The sequence below is a fragment of the Lissotriton helveticus genome, chromosome 7, assembly GCF_964261635.1.
Source record: "Lissotriton helveticus chromosome 7, aLisHel1.1, whole genome shotgun sequence".
Taxonomy (NCBI): Eukaryota; Metazoa; Chordata; class Amphibia; order Caudata; family Salamandridae; genus Lissotriton; species Lissotriton helveticus.
The window spans coordinates 1,718,685,803-1,718,711,395 of record NC_136068.1 but is presented as its reverse complement, the minus strand read 5'-3'; the positions used below and the strand labels follow the sequence as shown (position 1 = coordinate 1,718,711,395).

Below are 25,593 nucleotides of genomic sequence, written 5' to 3'. Positions count from 1 at the left end.
AGAAAAGTCAAAAAAGAGGCTAGAAAAACTATCAGAAAAGGCCAAACATAGTGCAGAAAAAGGAGCAGAAAAGGTAAAACAGAGGGCAGAAAAAGGAGCAGAGAGGCAAAACAGAACAGAAGAGGGCAAAACAGAGGACAGAAAGACAAGCAGAAAGACAAAACAGAGCAGAAGAGGGCAAAACAGAGAGCAGAAAACAAGCAGAAAAGGCAAGACAGACAGCAGAAAAATTAGCAGAAAAAGCAAAAACAGAGTCAGAGAGGGCAAGATCGAGATAAGGAAAATTGGCAGAAAAACAAGCCGGAAAAGGCAAAACAGAGCAGAAACTGCAAAAACAGAGAGCAGAACAATGAGGAGAAAAGGCCAAGCAGAGGGCAGAAAAACAAGCAGAAAAGGCAAAATAGAGGGCAGAAAACTGAGCAGAAAATGCAAAACAGAGGGAAAAAAAATTAACAGAAAGGGCAAAACAGAGCAGGAAACGAGAAGAGAAGGAACAAACAGAGGGCAACAGGTAGACAGGCAGCAGATGGTGACGAACTGCGGGCAAGTTGGACAGGGGTATCTGACACAAGGGCATGAGGTGTGGACACCATGCCAAGACCCTAACACATGAAAAGAGGGTACAGCATATTTACACATGATACCTTGATGGATTCTGCAGGATACTGACAGGGGATGCTTTTGTGAGACACGCCCCTTTAGCAAAGGACTAGACTAGATTGAAGGTAAACTAAGAGCGCAATAGAAAAAAGGAAGACTGAAGCATGCTTTTAGCAAAAGACCTAGAATCAAGACAAAACAAAGGATTAGCAACAACACAAACAAACAAGTAGCGCGGAAGGACTAAGGGCTGGACAAACTAAAGGAAGTGGCAGCAAATGAGTAGCATCTGGGAAACAGCAAGGGATAGCAAAGCATTAAAGCAAGACAGATTAAAGCAAGCTGGAGCAAAGCACAAAAGACAATGCAAGCTAGCAAAACACTGCCAACAAGGCACATTAAAGCATACTTTGGCAGAAGGCTAGAGACCAGATTCAGCAATGGACTAGAGTCAAGGCCAACTAACTGTCGGTCCCAAAGGACTATTAACAATGCAACGTGAAGCAAGTTGCAGCAAAGGAATAGAGGCAAAGGAAACTAGCAGAAAACTAGAAACATGCCACACTGAAGCATGCTGTAGCAAAAACAAGAGTTAATTAAAGCAGAGGCCTCAAAAAAGGCAAACCAACAGGCAGTGACATGGGTCTAATCACGATGTAAACTAAAGCAAACCTCTGCAGAGGACTAACGACTAGACACATTGTGACAGGCAGCAGTAAGGCTTTTGATAAGCAAGCACAAGCACAGGGACACAAGCGTGCAGGAACAGTAGGTTGAGGCTGAATAGACTTACTGCAGTAGGTGTGGATTCTGAATGAGGTACAGGAAAGACCTGAGGTGTTCAGGGACAGCAGAGTGAATAATGCCATAATAGTACAAGAAAATCTAAAGGTTAATGCCTGAAACTACAGAGAACCGAGACAGGACATAATGAATAGAAGAATCTCGGGCAGCAAACCTGCAGACTTCAAGAAATCTGAACCAGGACCAGAGAAAAGAGAAGTGGCAGAAGAAAGTGAAAAGCTGAACAGAAGAATCTATCAGGAACAACCTTGAATGACGATTGCAAACACAAGAATAAAAGTTACAACACAGAATCAGAAACATATTCTGGCAAGCGTCACAAAGCAAACCGATTTGGTAGAAAATCACCCCAAGATTTGGAAACAGTCCCAGGAGCAAAAGATTGAAGTGATGCAGCACAGGCTGTAAAGTATTAGCATGAGCGAAAGAGCAAGAGGCAGTTCTGGTGACCCATGAACCCATATTTTATAGAGCTGTCAGCTCCATCCAGTTGATGAGGTCTAGTTGTTGTGTCATTGGTTGGTAAACCTGGAGACCACCTTCCACCTTACTTAACCACATTGAAAGGGAAAACTGGGCAAATCAATTAACTAGGGGTTTGTCTAAAATACACCCAGGAGGGTGGGTTCACACCAGATTTTCAGTATATCCAAATAGGCTGAATTTACATACAATAAATGGAAAAGGAAATTATTTACATGGTCGATAGTTATCCTGAAAGTCTGCCCTGGTTCCAGTCCTCATGGACGCTCCTGATTAAACTCTGTACCTCACTTCCCTTGTTTGCCAAAATGCAAGCACAGGTAAAAAACAAGAATCCTCGTGTACAATTTAGGGTAAAAACCAAGGGCCACGTTTATGAGGCCCCTTGCGCCGACGGAGCGGAACTTTTTGTGATGCTCAGGTGGCGCAGGAGCCTGCTCCACATTTACCAGGCCGCACTAAGCCACTTTTTTTTACTTAATGCTGCCTCGTAAATATTGGTCTCTATAATGCAGTTTTCTGCATTAAAGGGGCGTACAATGGGTGTTGCCGGGGGCGTACCCAGCAACATCCATGGCTTTTTGACACTGCTCCAAGATTATGAGAAATCGTAAATCTGAGGCAGCACCTAGAACGTATGCCTTCCCAGGGGAGGTCAAAGGAAGGCTCAAAGAGGAGAAATATCTTTAATTCTCCTCGTTTTTCATTTTCCTATGTTTGCTGCATTCTACAGCACACATAGAAAGAGAAAAGAGCCTCTTGTGATTGTTTTTGTGCAGTAAGGTTTTCCTTCCTGCACAAAAATAATCATCCCCACAAAGCGGGCACCCTTGCAGCATGGTGCAAAGGTGTCGGCGCTGGCGCATGGCAGTCCATTGCATGCCGGCACAGGAGAAAAGGACAGGAAGGTGCCATATCTGATAGATACAGCGCATTCCTGCCCTTTACTTTTGTCGTAAGGCAGTGCAGCAGGAAGTCTTGTGGTGCTGCCCTATGGCAGAACCTCATAAATGAAGCCCCAAGTGTGTCTCTAATGCTCCTGATTGTGATTGTCCACATTCTTGACAAGTATGTGGAATATTCGCTCTTGATGTTCTAATGGAGGAGAGGGATTCTGGGTCTCTGTGAAAGATTGTTTTCATTGTGTTGGGCTTGCTTTCAAGTCTTATTTGAGGTACGGTCGCACTTCACCCCCTCAAATGCTTTCTAAGCTCTGTATGAAGGGAAAACCCTTATATCCTGCAGGGCTAGTGTTTTAGCATATATCTCCTCTCTCACAAGCTTTTCTCCATGTCCTTGCAGATCCCGGTGTGTGGACACATGACCACGTGCGACAGTGGGTGGAATGGGCAGTCAAAGAATACGGCCTGTTGGACATGGACATGGCATCATTCCAGAACATTGATGGGAAGGAACTCTGCAAAATGACTAAAGAGGACTTCATGAGCATCACATCACCCTACAACACAGAAATCCTGCTGTCGCACCTGGGCTATCTCAGGCAAAGTATGAGCCCCCTAAAGCTACCTATGACCTCCAGATCTTTTCTCAAGACTTAATCTTCTGTCTATGATTATTAACTGGTCTCTGTGTGAATGCTCAATTTGTTGTGGAGGAATGATCAATCTTCTGTTTATGAATATTCAGTCTTAAGTTTAACTTTAACCTTCTGTGAATGGACCTTGCATCTCTGTCTATGAGTGTTTCAGTATTGATGTTTAATGTCCTGTATATGAGCCTTCAATCTTCTGTGTATGAATGTTCAATCCTCTGCATACAGTTCAATCTTCTTATATGAAAATTCAATCCACTGTGTATCAACATTCGCTCTTCTCTTTGTGACCACTGATTCGAATATGTAAGAATGTTTAAGTCTTCTATCTGTACACCCCTATACTCAACATGTGAATTCCAATATCAAATGGTGTGTTGGTGGAAGTGAAGGTGGCTGTTAATGTATACCGGTCCTATGTTGCGCAGGGCCCTCTATGCATGAGTGAAAGGTTTGAGTTAGCAGCGTTTGTCTATAGGCAGCCAGTGGAGCTCTCTGAGGTGTGGGGTGATGTGGATGCAACATGGGAGGTCTAGGAAGAGTCTCTCTGCGTCATTCTGGACGGTCTGAAGTCAGTGGAGGAGGTGGTTAGAAAGTCCGGCATATAGTGTGTTGCCATAGTCTAGTCTGCTGGTAATTAAGTCTTAAATGATGGTATATCTGGATTCCCTGGGAATCTTTTTAAAGATTTTTCGAAGCATGTGAAGTATCTGGAATCAGCAGGAGTTGACTGTTTTTATCTGTGCTGCCATGTTGAGATTATTGTTTAAGATGATTCCCAGGTTTCTTGAATGGTTGGCTGTTGTGGGCTTGTCGGATTTAAGTTTCAGGGTCAAGACTGATTTTCATTGGCTGGGTTCAAACTAGAATGGCATGGGAGCAAAAAAACTATGGATTTAGGCCAAGATCTCTGTATTTGGGTGAATGCATGGCATTGTTCTGCATTCTGTCCATCAATTATTCTTTTTGCATTTGTCACCCCAAGTAAGACGGGTATGCCCAGACGTGGGCCCCGTGCTCCCCATGCCGCTGGAGTCCGGCTATCTTGGCTCATGAGGGGTGAAACCCCGAAACCGGACCTAGGATGCTTGTTTCCAGTCCAGGGAGGATCTGGCCTGGCAGTTCGGGCTGGACTGTTCCCATTGGGTGCTGTGTCAAGATTGGTTTGCATATGGCTGGGTCCAAACTGGAATGGCATGGGGAGCAACAAAAACAATGGATTTAGGCCCATATCTCGGTATTGGGTTGAATGTATGGCATGTATGTACGGCTGAAGGTTTTTCAAGTAGGGCCTTGACTGCTGCCTGTTTCCAGTCTTCCGAGAAGGTGGTGGATGTGATGATGAGTGACAATTTTGCTGATCAGAGGTTGTTGTTATGATGGGGAAAGGGTCTGTTGGGGACCCAGAAGAGAAATTTTTCCTGAAAGCAGTGGTGTCTTCCTCAGTGAGTGTTCGCCACTTAGTTAGGAGAGAGTCTGAGCCAGCGATGGGCAGGTTGGCGATGCTATCCTTGGAAATGAGTTGTGCAGTTATCGTAGATCTATTACATTTTTTTAGGAAAGAAGTTGGAAAGGTTGTCTCAGAATTCCTGAGAAGGAGTGATGGTTTTGTCTGTGGCCTCTGGTGTGGTAAACTCCTTGATGATAGAGAAGATCTCTTTGCAGTTGTTAGAGCTCAATCTGTTCAGTAAGGGCTCTTCTCCTGGTATACTTCAGGAGATTTATTTATTTATTTATTTATTCAAAGTTTTATATAGCGCGAACAGGATCCTTACAGATATCAGAGCGCTTCACAAAGAAAGGGAAGGGGCAGTAGGAGTCAACAGAGATAATGGGAAACAGTATAAGAGTCAATAACATGGTAATAACATGGATAATAAAAACATACATAAAACCAATCCATATACAATCAGGTAAGGGAGTAATATAGGACAACACAAGTCATTGATCACACTACAGAGGTGTACAGGTGGATCAGTAAACCAACGTGTATCATATCTTGGTCGGTAGTAAGAGAGTAGCGTAGTAGTGCCCCCAACAAGTAGAGTATAGTGCCAGGGGATAGGGTGAGCAGTGATACAAAGCAATGCAGAGTCTCTGAACCAACATCTATAACGATCAGGAGATCTTGGCCAGAAGGATGGTTTTCACCTCTTTCTTGAAGAGTGCAGTGGAGGAGATCAGCCTGGTTTCAGGAGGGAGCGCATTCCAGATCCTGGGTGCCATCCCTGAGAAGGAGCGCTTGTAAGTTTTCACTTTCCGGAATCTACGAGGTTTCAGGAGAAGATTTTTTGTGCTCCTATTGGATCTCGAACCTTCTGATATAGACAGCTTTTGAGCGAGGTAGTTAGGTGCCTTGTGGTGCACGGCCGCGTGTGTCATAACTGCAATTTTTAGCTGTGAGATGGTGGTAGTGCATGGGTGCAGCCTTGTAGGTATATCTGGGGTGTTGGCTTCATGTTTGGTTCTCCATTTCCTTTCCAGCTGCTTACTTTTGGAGACCTGGAACTTGTCTGTATGCAATGTTGCCTGTCAGTTGGTTCTGCCATGTTTATGAATTTTAATTGGTTGGAGTGAGTTTACCCAGGTGTTGACCCACTGGTTGAAGTTGCTGATATCTTTCTCAAGGTTCAAGGGTGTTGCACCAGTCAGCTTCTGTTATTTTGCTCCAGTTTTTTTTTTTAATTCTTTTTATTGAAGAGAAACAAGAGGAAATATTACACATATCAGGTGCCATACTATAGAATACATTACAACCGTAGGTAGGTGAATAGGCCAATGCAGAGAAATCAATACACAGGAGTATGAGACGTCAACGTAAATAAGTATATGAAGGGGAAGAGACAGTATAATCAACAACCTCGTTAAGCTGCAGTCTGCGAGACACATCCACCCATGATTCAGGATAATTAAGACCAGAGTAGACACCGAGATAAGAGAGAAAAATCGATTCAGGATAGACAACCCACCTCTTGTAAAAAGGGGGAAAAAGGGAAAAGAAAAAGGCCATAGAACTAAACAAAGACACAATAAACCCCCCCTCAAACCCCTCACCCTGCACCCCTGCAATGGCTACGGCCTAACCCCACTAGCAGCGTGCCTGTCGCCCAAGAACTAAACCTAAAAGAATGGAGGAGTAGATATCAGACAGGCCCCCGGTCTCCCTTACCCCCCGCCAGAAGCAAACCACCCCTAAATATAATCAAGACAGTTTATGCTACAATTACAAGCCAACCGGGGGAGTTTGTGAGAACCACCCGACTCCCACATCATTATAGGCTACAAGTACCGTATCGATGAAGCCATTTTATCAAACCCAGACAATCAAATTCAACCCTGGCCACTCCGATTTTTCGTGCGAGCCCTCTCCGCTCGAACCGGCATCTCAATAGAAGAATCAAAATGTTCAAAAAAGTCAAAGTCAGTACGGTAGGATCGTAACCAAGATATTAGTAATCGAAGTCCACTAGTCAAACGGAGATAACTGTCCACCAAAGATAAGACACAAGAACGTGATTGAACCAACTGGGAGGAAAAGGATGATGAGTCACTCCGATAGACACTGAAGAGCTTATTATGGCGTATAAGATCGTCTATAGCCATCTTGGGCGGTATCGGCCTTGAGCATGATGAGCTTATGGTAGTCCCAGGCTCGCCAGCTGTTATTTGGGAGCTGACAGAAAACACCAAATCTGGCTTCTGCACGGGGCCCACAGTCTCAGGAATACCCCGCTCCGCTGGTAACACAGCTTGTTTCAAACCTATCAAAGGGTCGTAGTCCGGTCTCAGGCAGATATTGTCAACTGTTACGACCATTTTCTGGATGATGGCGGTGACCTGCGAGTGGAGCACCCCAATGGCAGCCATTACCATCTGCAGCGACGGCGTACATTCCACCCACTCCATCTCCTCTCGCGAAGCGACAGAGCAGGTCTTGAACCCCGGAGGTCAACTACCCCGGGGTAACAGGCACAGGTGGGGCCGATGGCAACGGTGGGCGCTCTCAGTCTCGCAATATCGACACCTTCGCCGTCAGCAAGGATCCAAGCCCGTCGACCCCGGTAGCCTAGCAAAGTCTCCGGGCAACAGACCCCCGACCACAGCAACCGGTGCGTCACGCCGCTGTATCTTCGGAAGCAACCGACCACAGTATCGCCATCAAAACCAGTCAGGATATACTCCACTTCGGGAGACCGGACGACGCCCAAGTCCCGCGGCCGATGTTGTTCAACTCCAACCCGGATGGGTTAGAAATCGAGGCCCCGGCTTCCACGCTGGGTTAGGCCGAGAATGAAAACACGGCGTATCTTCATCATTCGAGAAGATGGAAATCTCGGGATTGCATCTTTAGATTCAGGAACACCTCAGTCGCACGGGAGTCCGGTGCGAATTCAGGATCAATACCAGGATTTACGAGCTACTGGCGGAGGTCGGCGGAGCCGGGAGCTTACGCGGCCATCTTGGTTGCTAGCGTAGCTCCTCCTCCTTTGCTACAGTTTTGACTGGGCATATTGATGCTGGTGGGTGCTTTGGCTGGCAGTGTGTAGATTTGGAAATGCATGATGGAGTGGTCGATCCAAGTGAGCGGAGAGGCAAAGTTGCATTTAATGTCGTTGCTGGGGGATGAAAATACGATCTAGGATGTGTCCTGCGATCTTGGTCTGTGACGATCTGAGAAAGTTCGATTTTGCTCCGGCTTTCGAAGAGGTTGTGCAGAAGTGGTATAACTCCTGTCAAATCCAAAAATGGAATTCATTTGCCAGTGTTTGGCTACAGAGTCATTCTGATCACAATGTTTCACCGCCCTACTATGTTCCAGTATCCTTTTTTTGACAGGAAGGATCATGCTGCCCTCATACTATAGGCCCCACGGACATTATATGAGATAGATGCAAGGTCACTGCCGCAAACTATGAATTTATTACTGTTGGCAGTTCTACCCGTTGGTAGTCCATAATTCTTCTTATTTGTACAGCCCTTGCATGCGTTGCACTTACCACACTGAAAGAATCCTTCTTGTTCCTTTAGTCAACCACCCTTTTTCTGTGTGCCCAGGTAGCTGTGCACCAGGATGTGTTAAATTGACTTAGATTTTCGATATGTTACAAGTGTGTGTGGTGTAACCAGACTGCCTCTTATGGAGTCTGATTTCACTAAGTGCCAATGTTTTGCAAACATGCGTTTTATAGCTGCTGACTCGCTTTTGTATGTAGTGGTCAATCCAACTTGATGGGGTTCCGTTGTACCCCCGCTTTAGCTGTCTTAGCTAGTAGACTTTCCCTTAACAGTTTACTCTGCCTCTCATTGGCAGTTCTGAGTTCCTGGAACCCCTGGCTTTAAATTTGCTGAGCATCCTTTTCTCCTCCTCATTAAAGGCCTATGGGTGGTGCAGCTATGCATGGCTCTAAGGTATACTCATTTCAAACTTTTAAGAAGATGGCCTGCTCGCTTGCATCCCTAGATCAAATCGAAAACAGGTATAAAGTAGTACTACACCTTCGTACAGGATTTCAGTTATGTATAATTGATGAATTTCATTTTTTTGTTTTAAAGCAGTAGGTTTTCTATTATTAGAAGACCTACATATAACTCCACTTTAACCTTTGGTTTCTTCAGTGAATTTCTAAGGTTTTTTATTTAACGTAAGTTAAAATCATATTACCTTACTGTTAGAAATGGGGGTCTCTAGTTGGCAATGGCTTGAAAGTTTGTCCAAATAGGGACCCATCCTTCTGATCAGGATAAGGGGGATACACTACTAAAATAACCCCTGCTCACCCCCGTGGTATCTTGGCACGAGCAGGCAGGCTTATCTCAGAGGGAGTGTGTGAAGCATTTGCACATAACCAACAGTAATACAGTGAAAAAACTTCAAAAGGACACCATACCAGTTCTAGAAAAATAACTAATATCTATCTTTGCAAAGAAGACCAAAATGATAAAAGACCAACATAGAGTAATCAAATAGGAGCACTTTGCAGGAATAACTTTAAAATTCAGTTCCTTGAAGCCGGTAGCTCCGTCCGGTGATAGCGCAATGCTGAAAACAACAGATTCTAACAGTTCCGGCTGACCGTGTTGGTGCAGATCGGCGTTAGTGTCAGCAGACATTTAAACAGTACCGTTAGTTCTGGCCGACCGCATCGGTGCGGGGTGATCGTGGCACCCGTCGCAGTTGTGATGTAAAGGGTAGCGGTGCAGTGAGCGTGCCCTCAAAATACGGTGCAGGCAGCAGCTCAGTGACTGTCGTCCAGTGGTGGCGGGTAGACCAGGGCTGCGGTGCAAAGTGAGACAGTGCCCGTGGCGGTGCTGACAGGTCACGGTTCAAGCGACAGTGCTGGTTGATGAGAGATGGTGTTAATCGGCCCAGACTGCAGTGTGGAACGGGGCAGTGCGTCGTGTGACTTATTAGTTGTACCCCCTGTGCGGTCACATGTTTTGAGGTCAGCGGGCAGCAGGATTGTCGGTGAGACCAGGGTGGCAGAGTGATGTGAGGTGGTGCGGAGTGTGGTGCCCACAGGCCGAGGTTCAAGCAGCGGCTCGGTGGTGATGGCAGTCGTCGTCGTCGTCGTCAGTGAGACCAGGGTTGCAGTGCAAAGTGTGGGGGTGCCCTCTGCAGGTGCCTTCAGGACACGGAGCCCGCAGCGGTGTTGGTGATGGTGTCGGCTGTTTCCCCCTTCTGTGGCAACTGAAACACACAGTTCCAGAGTTAAGTGAAGTCTTTGCAGGCCGGAGACTTCAAGAACTGGAGGCAAACTCTATTTCAAGCCATTGGAAATTCTCAGCAACAAGTGAAGAAAGTTCCGTCCAGTCCTTTCACTGCCCAAGGCAGAGCAGTAATGTCAGGCCACCCCAACAAAGCAACACCACAGCAACAGGGCATTACTCCTTCTGGCAGTTCTTCTAGCTCTTCTTTTAGGCAGGTTCCTTGATCCAAGCAAGTTCTAAAGTCCCGGGGTCTGGCCCCAATATTTATACTCAGTTTCTCTTTGTACTCTTGGGCAGAGAGTGTCTGTGTTCAGTCTTAACCAGTTTGGTCCTCTCTGGCCCAGCTTCCAGGCAGGAGGTGGAGACAACATTGTCCATAGTAGACCATGCGCATTCAGGTGCAAGGAAATCTCATCCCCTACTCTAAATGCAGGCCAGGTCTCTTTAGTCTAGCTCTGACTCATCCTGGAAAGGCAGGACACACCTCGCCTCCCTCCCCCCCAGCCCCCAAAGGTTGTCTGAAGAGAATGCACATCCCCATCCCCTGTCACTCCAAGGCCAGACAGACAATCCACAACACAAAAGAGGCACACAGGACGGCGACGGCTAAGCAAGAAAATACCTACTTTCTAAAAGTTCTATTTTCAAACACAGAACATACAACTTATCTTTACTTAAAGATGCATTTCTACATTCTGAGTTCAGGCCTACTAAACTCCATTTCCCCATCTTGTCCCAATAAGAAAATATACTCATATAATGTTACCAAGCATTCCCCTTTCTATCCTATGGGATAGATAGCCTTTTACCAGTGAAAAACAAACTACACTGTGGTTCGCTATCAGGACATGTCACACACACCACGACATGCACTACACCATAGGGGTACCTTGGGCTTACCTTAGGGGTGACTGACATGTAATAAAATAGAAGGTTTAGGGCTTGGCAAGTGAGCGCACTTGCCAAGTCGACATGGCAGTAAAACCTTCGCATTGACGCTGTAGTTACAGGTCTGAGAACCCCTTGAAAGGCTGCTCGTGTGGGTGGGACAATCAGTGCTGAAGGACCACTAGCAGCCTTTGATTTACAGGCCATGGCACTCTCAGTGCACTTTAGTAGGGACTTACCAGTAAATCAAATACGCCAATCACGGAAACACCAATCCATAATACAATGTACAATAGGAGCACTTGAACTTTAACACTGTACAGCAGTGAGAAAGTGCACAGAGACACTAAACCAGAAAGACAGAGTCAAAACCAGGAGGTCAAAAAGCAAAAATACAGGGGAAACAGCAAAAAGATGCACGGTCTAACACTTACTTATGTATAACTCCACTTTAGCCTTTGTTTTTTCAGGGAAATATATTACAATATGTCTGAAGGCAGCCCTCCCCCAGCCGCACATGACCCCCACCTCACATTCTTTCTTTTTTTGTTTTGCAATAGTTTTCTCGATCTTGTGGTTGCACCGCCCAATTTTTATTTATAAATTTGCCCCCAGAGGATTCAGCGGATCAGGATACCTGTAGCCTACACTTATATACAATATATTCTTTATTTCGTTGCAATTGCATCATAAAAGATATACAAAATACATAATAAACATGACCACATTATTATCGACAGATGTACAAAAAATATACACAGTCAAGAAAAGTGCTGGTGCATAACCAAATAATTACCGTAACCCTACACAAATAAATCGTGAGTTGGGGCTTGAAACACACTTCAATAAATATGGTTAAAAAGATTGTTAAAATATTTACAGTGTTACAAAAAGAATTAAATTGAATTATAACAGCCAGTTAACAATTCTCGCTAGATACGCTTAAAATGGCAGAGACGATTTTGTCTAATAAATTTTACAGCCAAGAGAAATCTACTGATGCCAAACACAATTACTTGACTAGTGTCCGTAATTAATATTCTACCAGCTTCCTTATACGAAGTTGATCCGATATTACGGCACAATGGCACTATCCATTTCCTTCTTGTTTCTATATAGCATGAACAAAAAAATAGAATGTGAAAAATGTCTTCTCTTGCATTATTTGTGCATAAAGTGCATTTATCGTTGCTAATTTTCCCCCATTTTGTCTCGGTTTCCCGAGTCCTTAGTATGCCATACCTATATTTTAGATACAAGGTTTTCGCCAATGGTGGCCGAATCTCATCAAGAAACATTTCAAACTGGGCCACATTTTTTACCATTAAAAATGTTTCAGTTATGGGGCCATGCGCTCCAACGTATACTGCGTCATGGCTCACAAGGGCCCAAAAAGAAAGTTTGACTATTTTCTTTAAGGACACGGTCAAAGATTCTGGCTGGCTCCAAAAATGGGATAGACCCAATTTTGTTAACCATGTTTTGACATGTTTAAACCAAGAAATCTTATTACCAGTATCTAATTTCAGAACTTCAACCAGTCCATTTTTATATTCAATTAACTCAGGGGTAATCCACAACCTGACCCATAACAATAACGGTCTTAATATTGCATGTAGATCAGTGCGTCGTATGTTCATATTTGCCCCCAGAGGATTCAGCGGATCAGGATACCTGTAGCCTACCACTTATATAATTGTTTCAATTTGCAGGACACAGGGACACAGTCCCCTAATCCTGTAATGGTGGGCACAACAGTTTTGTTGAGGTTTCAGCCAGCCAATCACAGTCAAGCTCCCACAAGACTGTTTCGCTCCAATGGGAGCAAGAAAGCTACTGGGGAAAAAGCCATCTTGACCAATTTAAATACTTTATTTTCGGAGTTTGTGGTCCCGCCGAGTCTCCCTTGTGACCAGCTGTTAATATATCCATCCATTTTGAACCTTAATTTCTCAAAAAACACTGACAACATTACGGCAAATATAGTGTAATTCTGTTCAGCTGTTTTCTCTGGATCGCTGTCTAATTTTTCCTAAGGAAATTGAATGGGGAAAAAAGACTTTTGGGGCCCTGCTTTTTCTCGGGCCCCACTTGACATATCACTTTGAAACTTTCGAGGAGCTGAAGTGGATGAATTGTTAATTTTTTTTATATTTCGTGAACATTCATCAAAGGCACCATAATTATTAGCAAAACAGAAGTACTCTTTCTATCAAAACTCTGATTCACGTATAGCTACTATACACACTAGCGACTGTGACTTTGATGTGTGTGTTTGTGTGTGTGTGCGTGTGTGAGTGTGTGTGGTTTATGCAAGCATATTAGTTCACTATGAGTCTGTAAAGCTTCTATAACACATATTGTACTACCCACAACATCTTGATGCCAAATCCTGTATCTAGCCTAGTATAAACCCTTAATTCCTTGGAAGTACAAAGCATCAAATTCCATTCAACAAGTGCTGAAATCACATCCTTTTGTTCTTTTTCTTCCCAAATCCAACTACAGTGTAGGTCTTATAGCTACATCTTTTCTATGTCTGCCCACAGCCCAAAACTATACTTGATAATGCACCCCCCACTTAATTTACTGTCTGGAATGAATAAAAATTACCCATTTCATTAACCCATAAATCGGCTCCTCAGATTGCCCCTGAATGATGTGTGATCTGACAGGCACTTTCATTATACATCAAGTATTGAGAAAGGGGTTCATAACGCCCTCTGTGTGTTTCTGCCTTCACTTTCTCATCTACTCTCACTCCTCCTCCAGATCCCATTTGAGCTAAAAACCTCTTTTCTAACAGGCAGCCCGACGTTCACCTATCCTGTCACTCCTGTGATTACGCAGCAGCCACCACCTCCGCGGATCCAGGTTAAAACAGGTAAGCATCTTACCACAGTTTTAAACTGTAGAGGTAATGAGTATCTTATTATTACTCTCTGACTTCTAGGCACATGTTCATGCGCTTCTCATCCAGATGTTTGTCAAGTCCACACCTCCCAACTGCCAAAAGTGTTTGTCTACCCCCACATTTAATGGTCCATTGAGGACCTTCTGTTCATGGGTGCATTCCTCCAATGTTGGCCCTCAATCTCAGCCTGCGTTTCTGTCTGCTGAGGTGTTTCAACTAGCTGAGGAGTGTCTCCATCTTCTCCGGAGTATCTCTTTCCGCTCTGGTGTCTCTTTGTATATGTTCAAGTGGCCCTATATGCTCAGGGATGTCTTTCCGCTCCAGTAACTCTGTCTGTTCAGGTGAATCTATCTGCCCAGGTATGTTTCACAGTTGTCTGTATCTGCTCATGCTTGTGTCTGTCAGCTTTAGTGCATCTTTACCAGGCCAAGTGCCACTATATATATATTCAGCTGTCTCCAAGTACTCATAAATGTCTCTATTTGTTCTTGTGCCTCCACTTGCTCAGAGGCCTTTAGCCGCTCAGGTTTGTCTAACTGCTCTGATGTCTATTTATAGGCCTTTCTATATGTAGCATGTGCCTCAGTCACCCTGTCATGTCCCTGTCTGCTGAAGACATCTATAACTCTTCAGGAGTATCTATTTCTATTTAAATTGATCTGTCTGATCAGGTGCATCTCTTTGCCATATTGTACTTTTATTCTGGTGTGACTGTATTTGCCCAGGTGTGCTTCTGACTGCCCTTTGTGCCTCTGACTGCTTATGTCTGTCACGCCTTCTCAGATGCCTCATTACCTGTTCATATGATCCTCTGTTTTCATTTATCTATACATGCTCAAATATCTCTATCAGCTCTTGCTTCTCTTCTCAGTTGAATCTCTATTTGTTATGCATTTTTGTCAGCTCTTCACAGGTATGTTTGTGAGTGTTTATGTGTTTATAGCTGCCCAGGTATTTCTCTGCCTTTCCAGGCCTGTCTCTATCTTCAAGTATGTCTCCATCTGCTTAGGTGTATCTCTATCTGTTCAGTTTTGTCTCATTTACTGGTCAGATGTGTGCCTATCCACCCAGGTGTATCTAAAACTAATCAGGCATGCCCTGATCTATAGCATATCTCTATCTGTTCAGGCAGCTCTGTGTACTCAGATGTGTCTCTCTTCAGATTTATCTGTATCTGCTCAAGCCTACCTCACTCTACCTAGATTTCTCTATCTGCTCGGGATTATGACAATCTGTGTAGCCATGCCGCTGTCTACTTAGGTGAGTTACTGTCTTCTCAGGAGTGTTGGTCTGCTCAGATGTTTATTTGTCTGTCCTGGTGTGTTATTGCCTGCATAGAGGTGTCTATCTGCTCAGATGTGCCTATCTCTGTTTAGATGTGTGTTTGCTTGCTCATTTGTCTCTCTTTCTGCACAAGTATGCCGCTGTGCTCTGTGTATTCAAGCATGACTCTATCTGTTCAAGTATGCCTCCATCTGTTCATGAATGCCTCTATCTGTTCACATATGCCACCATCTGTTCATGTATGCCACTATCTGTTTAAGTATGCCTCTGTCTGTTCAAGTATGCCTCCATCTCTTCATGTATGCCTCCATCTCTTCATGTATGCCTCTGTCTGTTCAAGTATGTCTCTACCTGTTCAAGTATGCCTTCATCTCTTCATGTATGCCTCTACCTGTTCACATATGCCACCATCAGTTCATGTATGCCACTAACTGGTTAAGTATGCCTCTATATGTTCAAATATGCATCCATCCCTTCATGTATGTCTCTATCCGTTCAAGTATGCCTCTCGCTGTTCAAGTATGTCTCCATCTGTTCAAGTACGCCTCTATCTGTTCACAAATGCCTCCATCTGATAATATATGTGTCTATCTGTTCAAGTATGCCTCCGTCGGTTTATGTATGCCTCTATCTGTTCATGTATGCCTCATCTGTTCATGTATGTGTCTATCTGTTCATGTATGCCTCCATCTCTTCATGTATGCCTCCATCTCTTCATGTATGCCTCTGTCTGTTCAAGTATGTCTCTACCTGTTCAAGTATGCCTTCATCTCTTCATGTATGCCTCTACCTGTTCACATATGCCACCATCAGTTCATGTATGCCACTAACTGGTTAAGTATGCCTCTATATGTTCAAATATGCATCCATCCCTTCATGTATGTCTCTATCCGTTCAAGTATGCCTCTCGCTGTTCAAGTACGCCTCTATCTGTTCACAAATGCCTCCATCTGATAATATATGTGTCTATCTGTTCAAGTATGCCTCCGTCGGTTTATGTATGCCTCTATCTGTTCATGTATGCTTCATCTGTTCATGTATGTGTCTATCTGTTCATGTATGCCTCCATCTGTTCATGTATGTCTCTATATGTTTATGTATGCCTCCATCTGTTCAAGTATTTGTCTATCTGTTCAAGTATGCCTCTGTCTGTTCAAGTATGCCTCCATCTCTTCATGTATGTCTCTATCTGTTCAGGAATGCCTCCATCTGTTCAAGTATGCCTCCATCTGTTCATGTATGTGTCTATCTGTTCAAGTATGCCTCTATCTGTTCGTGAATGCCTCTATCCGTTCATGTATGCCACTATCTGTTCAAGTATGCCTCCATCTGTTCATGTATGCCTCTATCTGTTCATGTATGCGTCCATCTGTTCATGCATGTGTCTATCTGTTCAAGTATGCCTCCATCTGTTCAAGTATGCCTCTATCTGTTCAAGTATGCCTCTATCTGTTAAAATATGCCTCAATCTGTTCATGTATGTGACTATCTGTTCAAGTATGCCTCTATCTGTTCATGTATGCCCCTTTCTGTTCATGTATGCCTCTATCTGTGCATTTATGCCTCTATTTTTTCATTTATGAATCTATCTCTTCAAGTATGTCTCCATCTGTTCAAGTATACCTCTATCTGTTCATGTATGCCTCCATCTGTCCGTGTATGTGTCTATCTGTTCATGTATGTGTCTATCTGTTCATGTATGTCTCCGCCTGTTTAAGTATGCCTCTATCTGTTTAAGTATGCCTCTATCTGTTTAAGTATGCCTCTATCTGTTCATTTATGCCTCTATCTTTTCATTTATGCCTCTATCTCTTCAAGTATGTCTCCATCTGTTCAAGTATATCTCTATCTGTTCATGTATGCCTCCATCTGTCCGTGTATGTGTCTATCTGTTCATGTATGTGTCTATCTGTTCATGTATGTCTCTTCCTGTTCAAGTATGCCTCTATCTGTGTAATTGAGCCTCTATCTTCTTCAGTCTATAGCTACAAGGATATCGTAGTCTGCCCAGGTCCCCCCTTTAATGAGTGCTGTAATAATGAAGCTGATAAATTAAAGCATTGCAAGGTGGAAGTGGGGTAACTTTGTATCTGAGATATTTCTTATCATTTAAAAATCCACAGAGTCCACATATGAAGAGGTTCGAAGAGCCAGCTGGAGTGGACCTGCCCCTGCTGCCCCAAAAGGTGCTATCTGTTTACATCATGGTTGTTTACCCACCTCACATGTGCCCGCATTTAATGGTGATAAGAAGCTGTGATTTAGTATTATTGCGTACCCTGTCCATCCATTGTGTGCATCAGTGGACCCACATGTTGTACATGCGGCATGTGCTGATATCCATACAGGGGTACACTGAGGAAAATTATTCATTCGGCTATGGCGTAAAAGTAGACTAAACTAGATATAAACTCATGGAAATGCCTCGTTGGATTTTTCCTAGCTTTTAAAGACTGAATACATTGAGAAAGGTAACACCACAGCTTTTCTTTGTAAATACATGCAGCAGGATTAATTTCAGCATTCTTATCTTTACACCTTAAACAATAAAACACAGGAAAGCTCCTGGAGGTCCCACAGGACAGGGTGCATCCAGGATGTGGGTGGTGCTTATTGGAAATTATTAGCTGATGCAGCCATTTCTCTGGTTAATTTTCATAACAAATGAGATGATAAGGGGAGCCGATGGAGTTCTATCAGGATGGGCATGATGTGATAATATTTCTACCAGCCCTGTGTACGAACAGGATGCCCTTAAATACCACCATCCAGATACAAGAGTACGAGGGCATGAAGTACAGTTTTGAAGTTGCTTTCTGGAAGAAACAGTTTCACTAAGACCAGAGATTTGGTGTTAGCCATCTTTATATTGTTTTTGGCACTATGTTCCTTGAGGATGAAACTGGTGTTCAAATTGAATCCAAGTGACGTGGCATTCAGTGAAAGTTGTGGTTCAAGGCTGTCAAAGTTCTTTAGCCAGTTTTGTACTATTTCTTATTTGTTGTTCTTATCAAATAATAACTTTGCCCTGGTTGGGTTAAACCTCAGGTAGGCTCTGGACACCTAGGTCTGGATGAGGTGCAGGCAGTGTTTAGGCATTGGATGTCTAGAATAGATGAGACTTTCAAGTAGAATTGTGCATCATCAGCATGTTGGTGAATTCTGATACTGTTTTGTATGAGTAGAATACAAAGGGGCTCCATGTAGAGGTTGAAGATGACAGGAGACAGAATGGAATCCTGTGGGATGCCACAGGTGTAAGCAATCTAATGGGACCTGCCTGTGCCTGTGAACACATAGTGTCAATTAGTAAAGTAGGAGGACAACCTTGCAAGACTCCATGGTATGTGTGAGGGATTGGTGGCTGACTGTGTCAAAGGCAGTTAAGAGGTCCTGCAATATCAGGAGGCATGGGTCATCTTCATCTGTGGTCAGGAGAGTGTTGACTATGGTGTGTAAGGTAGTGGCCTCTGTGCTGCAGTGAGATCTGAAGCCAGATTGTTGTCATGCAGACAGTGAGATCTGAAGCCAGATTGGTAGTCATGCAGCAGATGTTTAGTATTGAAGTGGTCTGGAGTGGAGAGTAGACTGCATTTTCAATGATCTTGCCCATGAATGGTAGGTGAGTGATGGGCTGAAAGATGGAGGGTTCATAATAGTCTAATGTATGTTTCATTAGGTTTGTGATAAAGTGGCCAGTCTTGAATGCTTTCGGGAAAATGACTTTAGTGGGGGAGGGTGAGGAGGGTTGAAAGAGCTTTGTCAGAGTGACCTCTGATGAAGAACAAGAGTAAGACATCATCTTCTTGGGAAGCCGATTTGTGGATGTTTAAATTGTTGGTATGGTTTGAGAGAGACAGTGCTTTGAAGGATGACCAGGTTGGGATTCTGTGAGAAGGGCTGGGTGTAATAGGAGAAGCAAGCTTGGAGTGTTTGATGTGCTGTCAGATCTTGTTTATTTTCTCACTAAAAGAAGAGGGTGATGGCATTGAACTTGTGTGGTATCCTAGGTTATAGAACCAGCTCTTCAGGTGGTTCTGTAACCTGAGAGATTCTGGCGGTTGAGGCAGACTGACTGAAGACAGAGATCTTGGTAGCTGCTCTGTGGGGTACTCCTGTGGATGAGGTCATCTTATTTGGAAACTTAAATAAACTCTTCCTGTTTCTGTATCATCGCCTCTAACCTTCGTTATTACAACCTGTCTATAGAGTGTGGGATAGATGGGTCAGGCAGGGGGTTGATTTAGTGACTTGATTGTCTTGAAAAGTGTTCTGCTTCTGTAGAAGGCTTCAGTGATGGTGTGGGTATAGTACTTTACTTTGGCTTATTTGATATGATGTCTTAATGTTGCATGGACTGCAGTATCATGTCAACACGATTACTTTTTTTGTTCCATTTTCTTTCCTGGGTGCGAATGGATTATTTATTGTCAGTGAAGCCTTTAGAGTACGAGGGTGCTGAAGGTTTGACTTTCTTGTTTTCGCTGGAGCATGTACAAAAAACATTTGAAGTTGTTTAGAAGGGTGTTGTCATCGAAGTGGAGTGGGCACGGCATACTTCATGTATTAGGATGTCAATGGATAAGTCTTTGGAGAATTGGAAAGTTTTGTCTTCTCTTTTGGGTTGACCTCAGTTTGTTGGTGGGATGCTGAGCCGGGGGACAGGAATGGTGAACAGTCCAGTGCAGGATTATAAGTGGTTTGCACTGGATTGTTGGTGATTTTGAAAAGATGAGGTTGAGAATGTGGCCTTTAAAGTGTGTTGACTGGGTGACCTCTTGTACCATGTTGAGTGTGTCAATGAGGTCAGAGAGAGTGTTGATTTAAGCTTGTGATGTTTGGGAGGTTAATGACACCCAACAGGGTGGTGTAGGAGTGTTTTGGATGGATGGCACGGTGAGGAGATCCAAGAATTAATCAAAGAAGTCCTTGTTCTGCTTGAGCAGCATGTAAATGAGATAGAAAGTGGTGGTGTGAAGTGCAGAAAGTGGCAAGTGACGTGGAAGCAGATTCAGGGAATTGAGATTCACTTGCTTACCTGGGGTACAGGACCACAATGGATGCTGTAGCACTGCAGCTCGAGCATTTATGAGCATGAGATGGAATGTGTATTCAGTACTGAGGGTATTGCAAGTATGTGGTGCTGGGTGAGACACATGATTTGTTTTAACCTCCTGGGTTTCAGTGGAACAGGAGTTCTGGCCCAAGGATCTTTATAGCACTAACTGTCCCAAACGACATTGCTCTGGGTAAAGGGAACAGTTTTTTTCTCTCCACTGGATGGCCATTTAAGTACACCTTACTTAGAAAATGCCCTTTTTACCTCATTTCTAAACTTGAGATAATGCATTGCATGGCCTCTGGTATGTGGGCACCCTCACCCAGCTCACAATCCACCGAAGAGCTTCTGTGACAGACATTTTGGATGGGACAGCAGTCCCCAGAGTTCTTTGGGCAATGGCAGCATACAGTCAGTGAGAGGACACATTTCCAGAGACCCGAACAGAAGCCTGAAGCTAAATTTATAAAAACTTGTTTGCATATATAGGACCCCAGCAGCCCAGGCCCATTTAAGGCAACTCTTTTTATGGAGATCTGAGTATAATCTATCTGTCAGAGGCTTAACTCATCCTAAACTATGTAGAGACTTTGTACATATAAACTATGTAGAGGCTTTGTGCAAGCTCTGCACACAACCTGCAGCTCACATGTTCACATCCTCAAAAGATCTTGGGGCAGATTTACAAGAAAGTGACGCATCTGTAGAGATGTGTCACTTTCCCTACGTCACCATGCAAAACCCTTGCATCACCATGGACATGCCGTATTTACAATACAGTGCACGATGGCGCAAGGATGGACAGATGGACAGATGTATCAGAAATTCTGATGCAAGCACGACGCAACTCAAGCAATGCGTGTTGCGGCCTATTCCCAATACACTGCCTCACTCCTTACGCCTGCTTGACTGCGTCACTTTTACAAGGCTTTCCTGCATGGGAACGCCCGCCCTGCATACATTATACCTGACGCAGGTATAATGTCACACAGGGCTTTACAACGTGACGCATCTCCCTAGATGCGTCACGTTGTAAATGGGCCGCAACTTTTACACCGCCGTGCGTCACAAAAGTGACGCAACGATGGCGCAAAAGTGACGCAAGGGACTTGTAAATCTGCCCCCTTGTGCTTTTAGCAAGGGGAAGTCTACTATTCTTCACACCATACTGTTCACCACACTCCTCAGTTTTAAAACACCCCAATGTTTAAAGAAGCAGCGATGCTATATACCTCGTCCAAAAAATAGCAGATTTAGTAGCTTTTTGGCCAACTAGATTGAACTATTCACTCCTGTGAATTACTTAGGCATGCAATGTATTTGTAATAATGTATATTTTTTATTTCTGTTTGGATACAGGTTCTCCTCCTCATGTTCCAAATGTGAACAGGACAGCTGAGCCGGCCAGAGCCATGCAAGGTGTGTTCTAGCAGCTGAGCACGGAGGGTGCTGAGCCCAGGGCTCGCGTGCAGTCTGTGCACACTCTACAAGCTGATAAGTACCGCGAGTTCTTCACTCCCGGGTGATGAGCAAAGGGCTCAGAACACATCATGGAGGCCACCAAGAATGGAGAGACCACCATGGCTACTATTTATAAAATATATAGAAGAGGGAGGCAGCAAGGGGTGGCTTTCACCTAGACTTGTAACGACTGGGGATCTTGTTGTGGTAGGGTGGCCGCATTCTGCTCACTTGACTTTCCATCAACAAGGCCATTTTAAGGTGATGGGGTGTGGAATATGAACATATGGGGGCCGATTCACAGAACTAACTTACGACAAAATCCTAAACTTACTACTTTTGGTATTCACAGAAGGCATTTAGTAGTAGTAAAGTTAGGATTTTGTCTTAAGTTTGATTTAAGATAAACTTAAGACAGACTTTAGACAGACTTAAAACAGACGTAAGACAAACTTAAGACTGACTTAAGACAGACTTAAGACAAACTTTAGACAAAATCCTTTAGACTTTACTATTACTAAATGCCTTCTGTGAATACCAAAAGTAGTACATTTAGGATTTTGTCTTAAGTTAGTTCTGTGAATCGGGCCCTTAAAGTCTACCGCCGAGGCAAACCTCCCAGAGGGTAATCAGGGTTCCAGATATCTAACAGTATGGAAAGTTGAACTTATTAATTCATTATAAAGATGATATTGTGTAATGGATGAGTGATGAGGGAACACAGGCCTGATTAACTCTTTTTATTTTAGTCTATGGATTTAAAGATTTCTCATACGAAGATATTAATTTAGTGATAACTGATGCTGGTGGCAAATTGCCAAAATATGAGAGCATGCCTGTCAGACAAACCTACCAAACTTTCTTCACGGCTCACCATATCTAACAACCAATGGCTGTGGCTGTGACAAGAGCTTAATATGACACATTTAATGTGAGTAAAGTATACATTTAGTCAAAGTTTCTCTTTTTGAAACACAATGATCACATTTAGGCTGAGGAAACACATTCTTGAAACAAAAACAAAACAAATAAAATAAGTTGATTAAATAAGTTGATTGAACAACCCTATTGGCAACTGTAGGATGGTATGAGTCCCATAATACTGGTCTCGTTAGCTTGTTGACTTTTCCATATATGTAGAACCTTAAGGGTAATTCTGCTAAAAACCTATTTTATTTTTGATCTATTTGTTGTTTTAGTGGTTTCCTTATCCAACCTAAACGTCATCCGCTTGTTTCAATTAAAACAACTTAGACATAAATTTGAATTCCACTGTATTCACACTAAAGTGATCATAAGCATATCTTCTATGTCCAAAGATATCACCCATTTAAAAGAGCCCGAGCAAACACACGTTGTTTGAATTGATTCTGACTTCCATACTGACATGATTTGATACCTTGCTCTAGCCTCACACAGAATAAAAAAAAACTCTTCTTCTGAAGAATATTTAGAATTTTCAAAATGCTAAAAATATTTTAGGAATGAGTTGTGTGCACTTCTGTACTCGAAAGACCTACTGAGAGTCATACTCCAAGGACTCCTGTAAATGGTTCATGGCAGGGCATTATACAGTGAGCTGGGGTTCATCTCTCTCTCCTGCTATAGGGAGTGGCCCTTTTAAATGCTAAAGATTAGTATCATCTTTATGGTGTTATAGTATAATATATCCTTCTTTTGCTCTTTGCACATGATTTTATGCATTTGGATAATAGACTTGCCATCTTGCAGCACAACATTCTGAAGACATAGGAGACCCCATTGGGGTAGAAAATTGTCTTTTCATTGTAATTCTTAGGATGATGGAGGAAGCTGGGGTGACACATGTCTGATTTAAACATTTAAGAAGGAGTTTTAGTGTAAGACGTGACTGACCTAGAGTGAGATTTTAACTGACAGCAGTGATCAGGGCGTTGTATGTGGGAATATGAAGGGCAAAAATAGCAACATACAAAAATATCATAGCCTAAATATGGAGTGCCAAAAAACTGCATACTGTAAATCGAATGCAAGTATGTATAAATGTTCTATTCTTAACTCCCCATCCACATACTATAAATATATACATATTTTCAAGCTAAATATATGTGGATTTAAATGTAGTAAACGTGCACTTATCTCTATATGCTTATCACAATTTTTCGATTCTTGATATTTAGAATACAATATTTTTGTATATTGTCACTTTGCCCATGATATTCTGATAATACCCCGTTCACTGGGATAGGAGTAGAAACACAGTCCACAGTGAGTTGAAAATGCATGCGCACAGGCATGTAAAGACCAGATTAGAATATGGACACTTGAACTCAGATTATAGCGTTTGGGATAAAACTAGGGATGGGTGAAGAATTCCGCTCCGCCGGCAGAGTTTGAGGAGTTTTGCCCACTCCTCGCTTCGTGCAGAGCGTGGAGTTCCAAAAAACCCTACAAAGTGATGTGGAGCAGAGTTTTGTCTCTTCATTGGCTCAAGCACTCATGAGAAAAAATCAAACGCTAGACGGTCTCCCGGCGAGATTTCTCAACGCGCATTGAGGAAGCTGCCGCTCGAATAGAATGTCTACTCTAGCGGCAGAAAGGAGCAGCGGTCTCTGGACAAACCCCAGGCACTAAAAATCAGTGCGAGCAGCGCAACTTAAAAGCCTCTGCCCCTGGCGGAACTCCACGAGTGCAGGGGAGTTTTTCTGGCACTTCGATGAGTTCTGCAGAGTAAAACCCTGCTAACTCTGCCCAGGGCTAACTAAAACCACCTCACTTCTTAAAATAGCATTTGATACGTATGGAATTTAAAGGCAAAGCACACTGAACAAAGTGAAGTGAATAGTTTAGGGTAACAAAGAGATGACGATGTTGCTGATGCCTGAGATGATTCGTGGTTGGAATTAGAAAGGCCGGAATAATGGGCTGGGGTAAGAGGTCTGACTGAAAGGAGATAATCCCCGATGGGAGTCGTAAGGGCGAGAGAGTCGGGGATGATGTTTACGACAATAATGGTACAGAATATCCAATGGTCCCAGTATCATGACCAAAATATCGAATACCAAAATATCAAGGAGTGTACAGAGGGAGGTATGGATTTACTATTCTTAACTTCACATCTACGTACCTTGAAAGATATATATCATCAAGGTAAGTAGATGTAGTGTTAGGTATGGAAAGTGAATACAAGCGCACTTGTCGATAGTCTGATCCTCGGTATTCTGGTCACGATATTGTGATAACTCAACATTCCGTCCTTGATATTTAGAATCTGTGGATGCAGAATGTGGCTGGCACTGAAGTAATAGGCAGATTCCTGCCTTCATTCTGTCCTCGTCCCTGTTTTAGTAGCTGCAGTACAGGAGAGGTAGACACACTCAGAGGCTCTGATGATCATGTTAAGACACTTATGGCATCTCTCTTTGTTAGCAGATCCCTATCAGATCCTGGGACCCACAAGCAGCCGATTGTCAAATCCAGGTAGGTCTCTAGGTCCCGTCTCTCGGTGTCTCTTTCCAATGCATGCTTTGTGCAATTCTCATTAGAATGTCTATATATGTCATTATTTCTTGTTTGTTGTGCACATTCCACAGCACTGTCTACGCTCTATGTCAACCATCACTCTGTCTCATCAGTCCTATACTTTCTCTTTCCATCTCTTTCTCTCTATCTTTCCTCGTCCCTTCTGTAGCAGCTACTACAGGGAAAAAAACACCACAGTCATTGAAAGAGCTTGTGGCACACATGACATCCTAACATATGAGAAGCAGTTCAAGAATGAAGTGTTGATTTGTTTCGCTGCCCTACACACATGCTCAGTATCACCTAGTATCCTGGGAGCTTGACCTTTGTAGAGTATAT

The 25,593-nt window shown here is 43.4% G+C and overlaps 1 protein-coding gene across 2 annotated transcripts in view; it reads left to right on the top strand.

Annotated features, from left to right (window-relative positions):
- Positions 1 to 25,593, top strand: part of LOC144770695 (retroviral integration site protein Fli-1 homolog) — a 261,988-nt gene that overhangs the window by 230,159 nt on the left and 6,236 nt on the right. Inside the window, exons 4-8 of one of the 2 annotated variants that reach the window (XM_078655421.1) lie at positions 3,190 to 3,393; positions 13,842 to 13,919; positions 17,357 to 17,419; positions 21,652 to 21,711; positions 25,165 to 25,212. In XM_078655421.1, the coding sequence (XP_078511547.1) occupies positions 3,190 to 3,393; positions 13,842 to 13,919; positions 17,357 to 17,419; positions 21,652 to 21,711; positions 25,165 to 25,212 (453 nt within the window). Of the gene's footprint in view, positions 1 to 3,189; positions 3,394 to 13,841; positions 13,920 to 17,356; positions 17,420 to 21,651; positions 21,712 to 25,161; positions 25,213 to 25,593 lie in introns of both variants that reach the window. The other variant, XM_078655419.1, reaches the window with a different exon arrangement.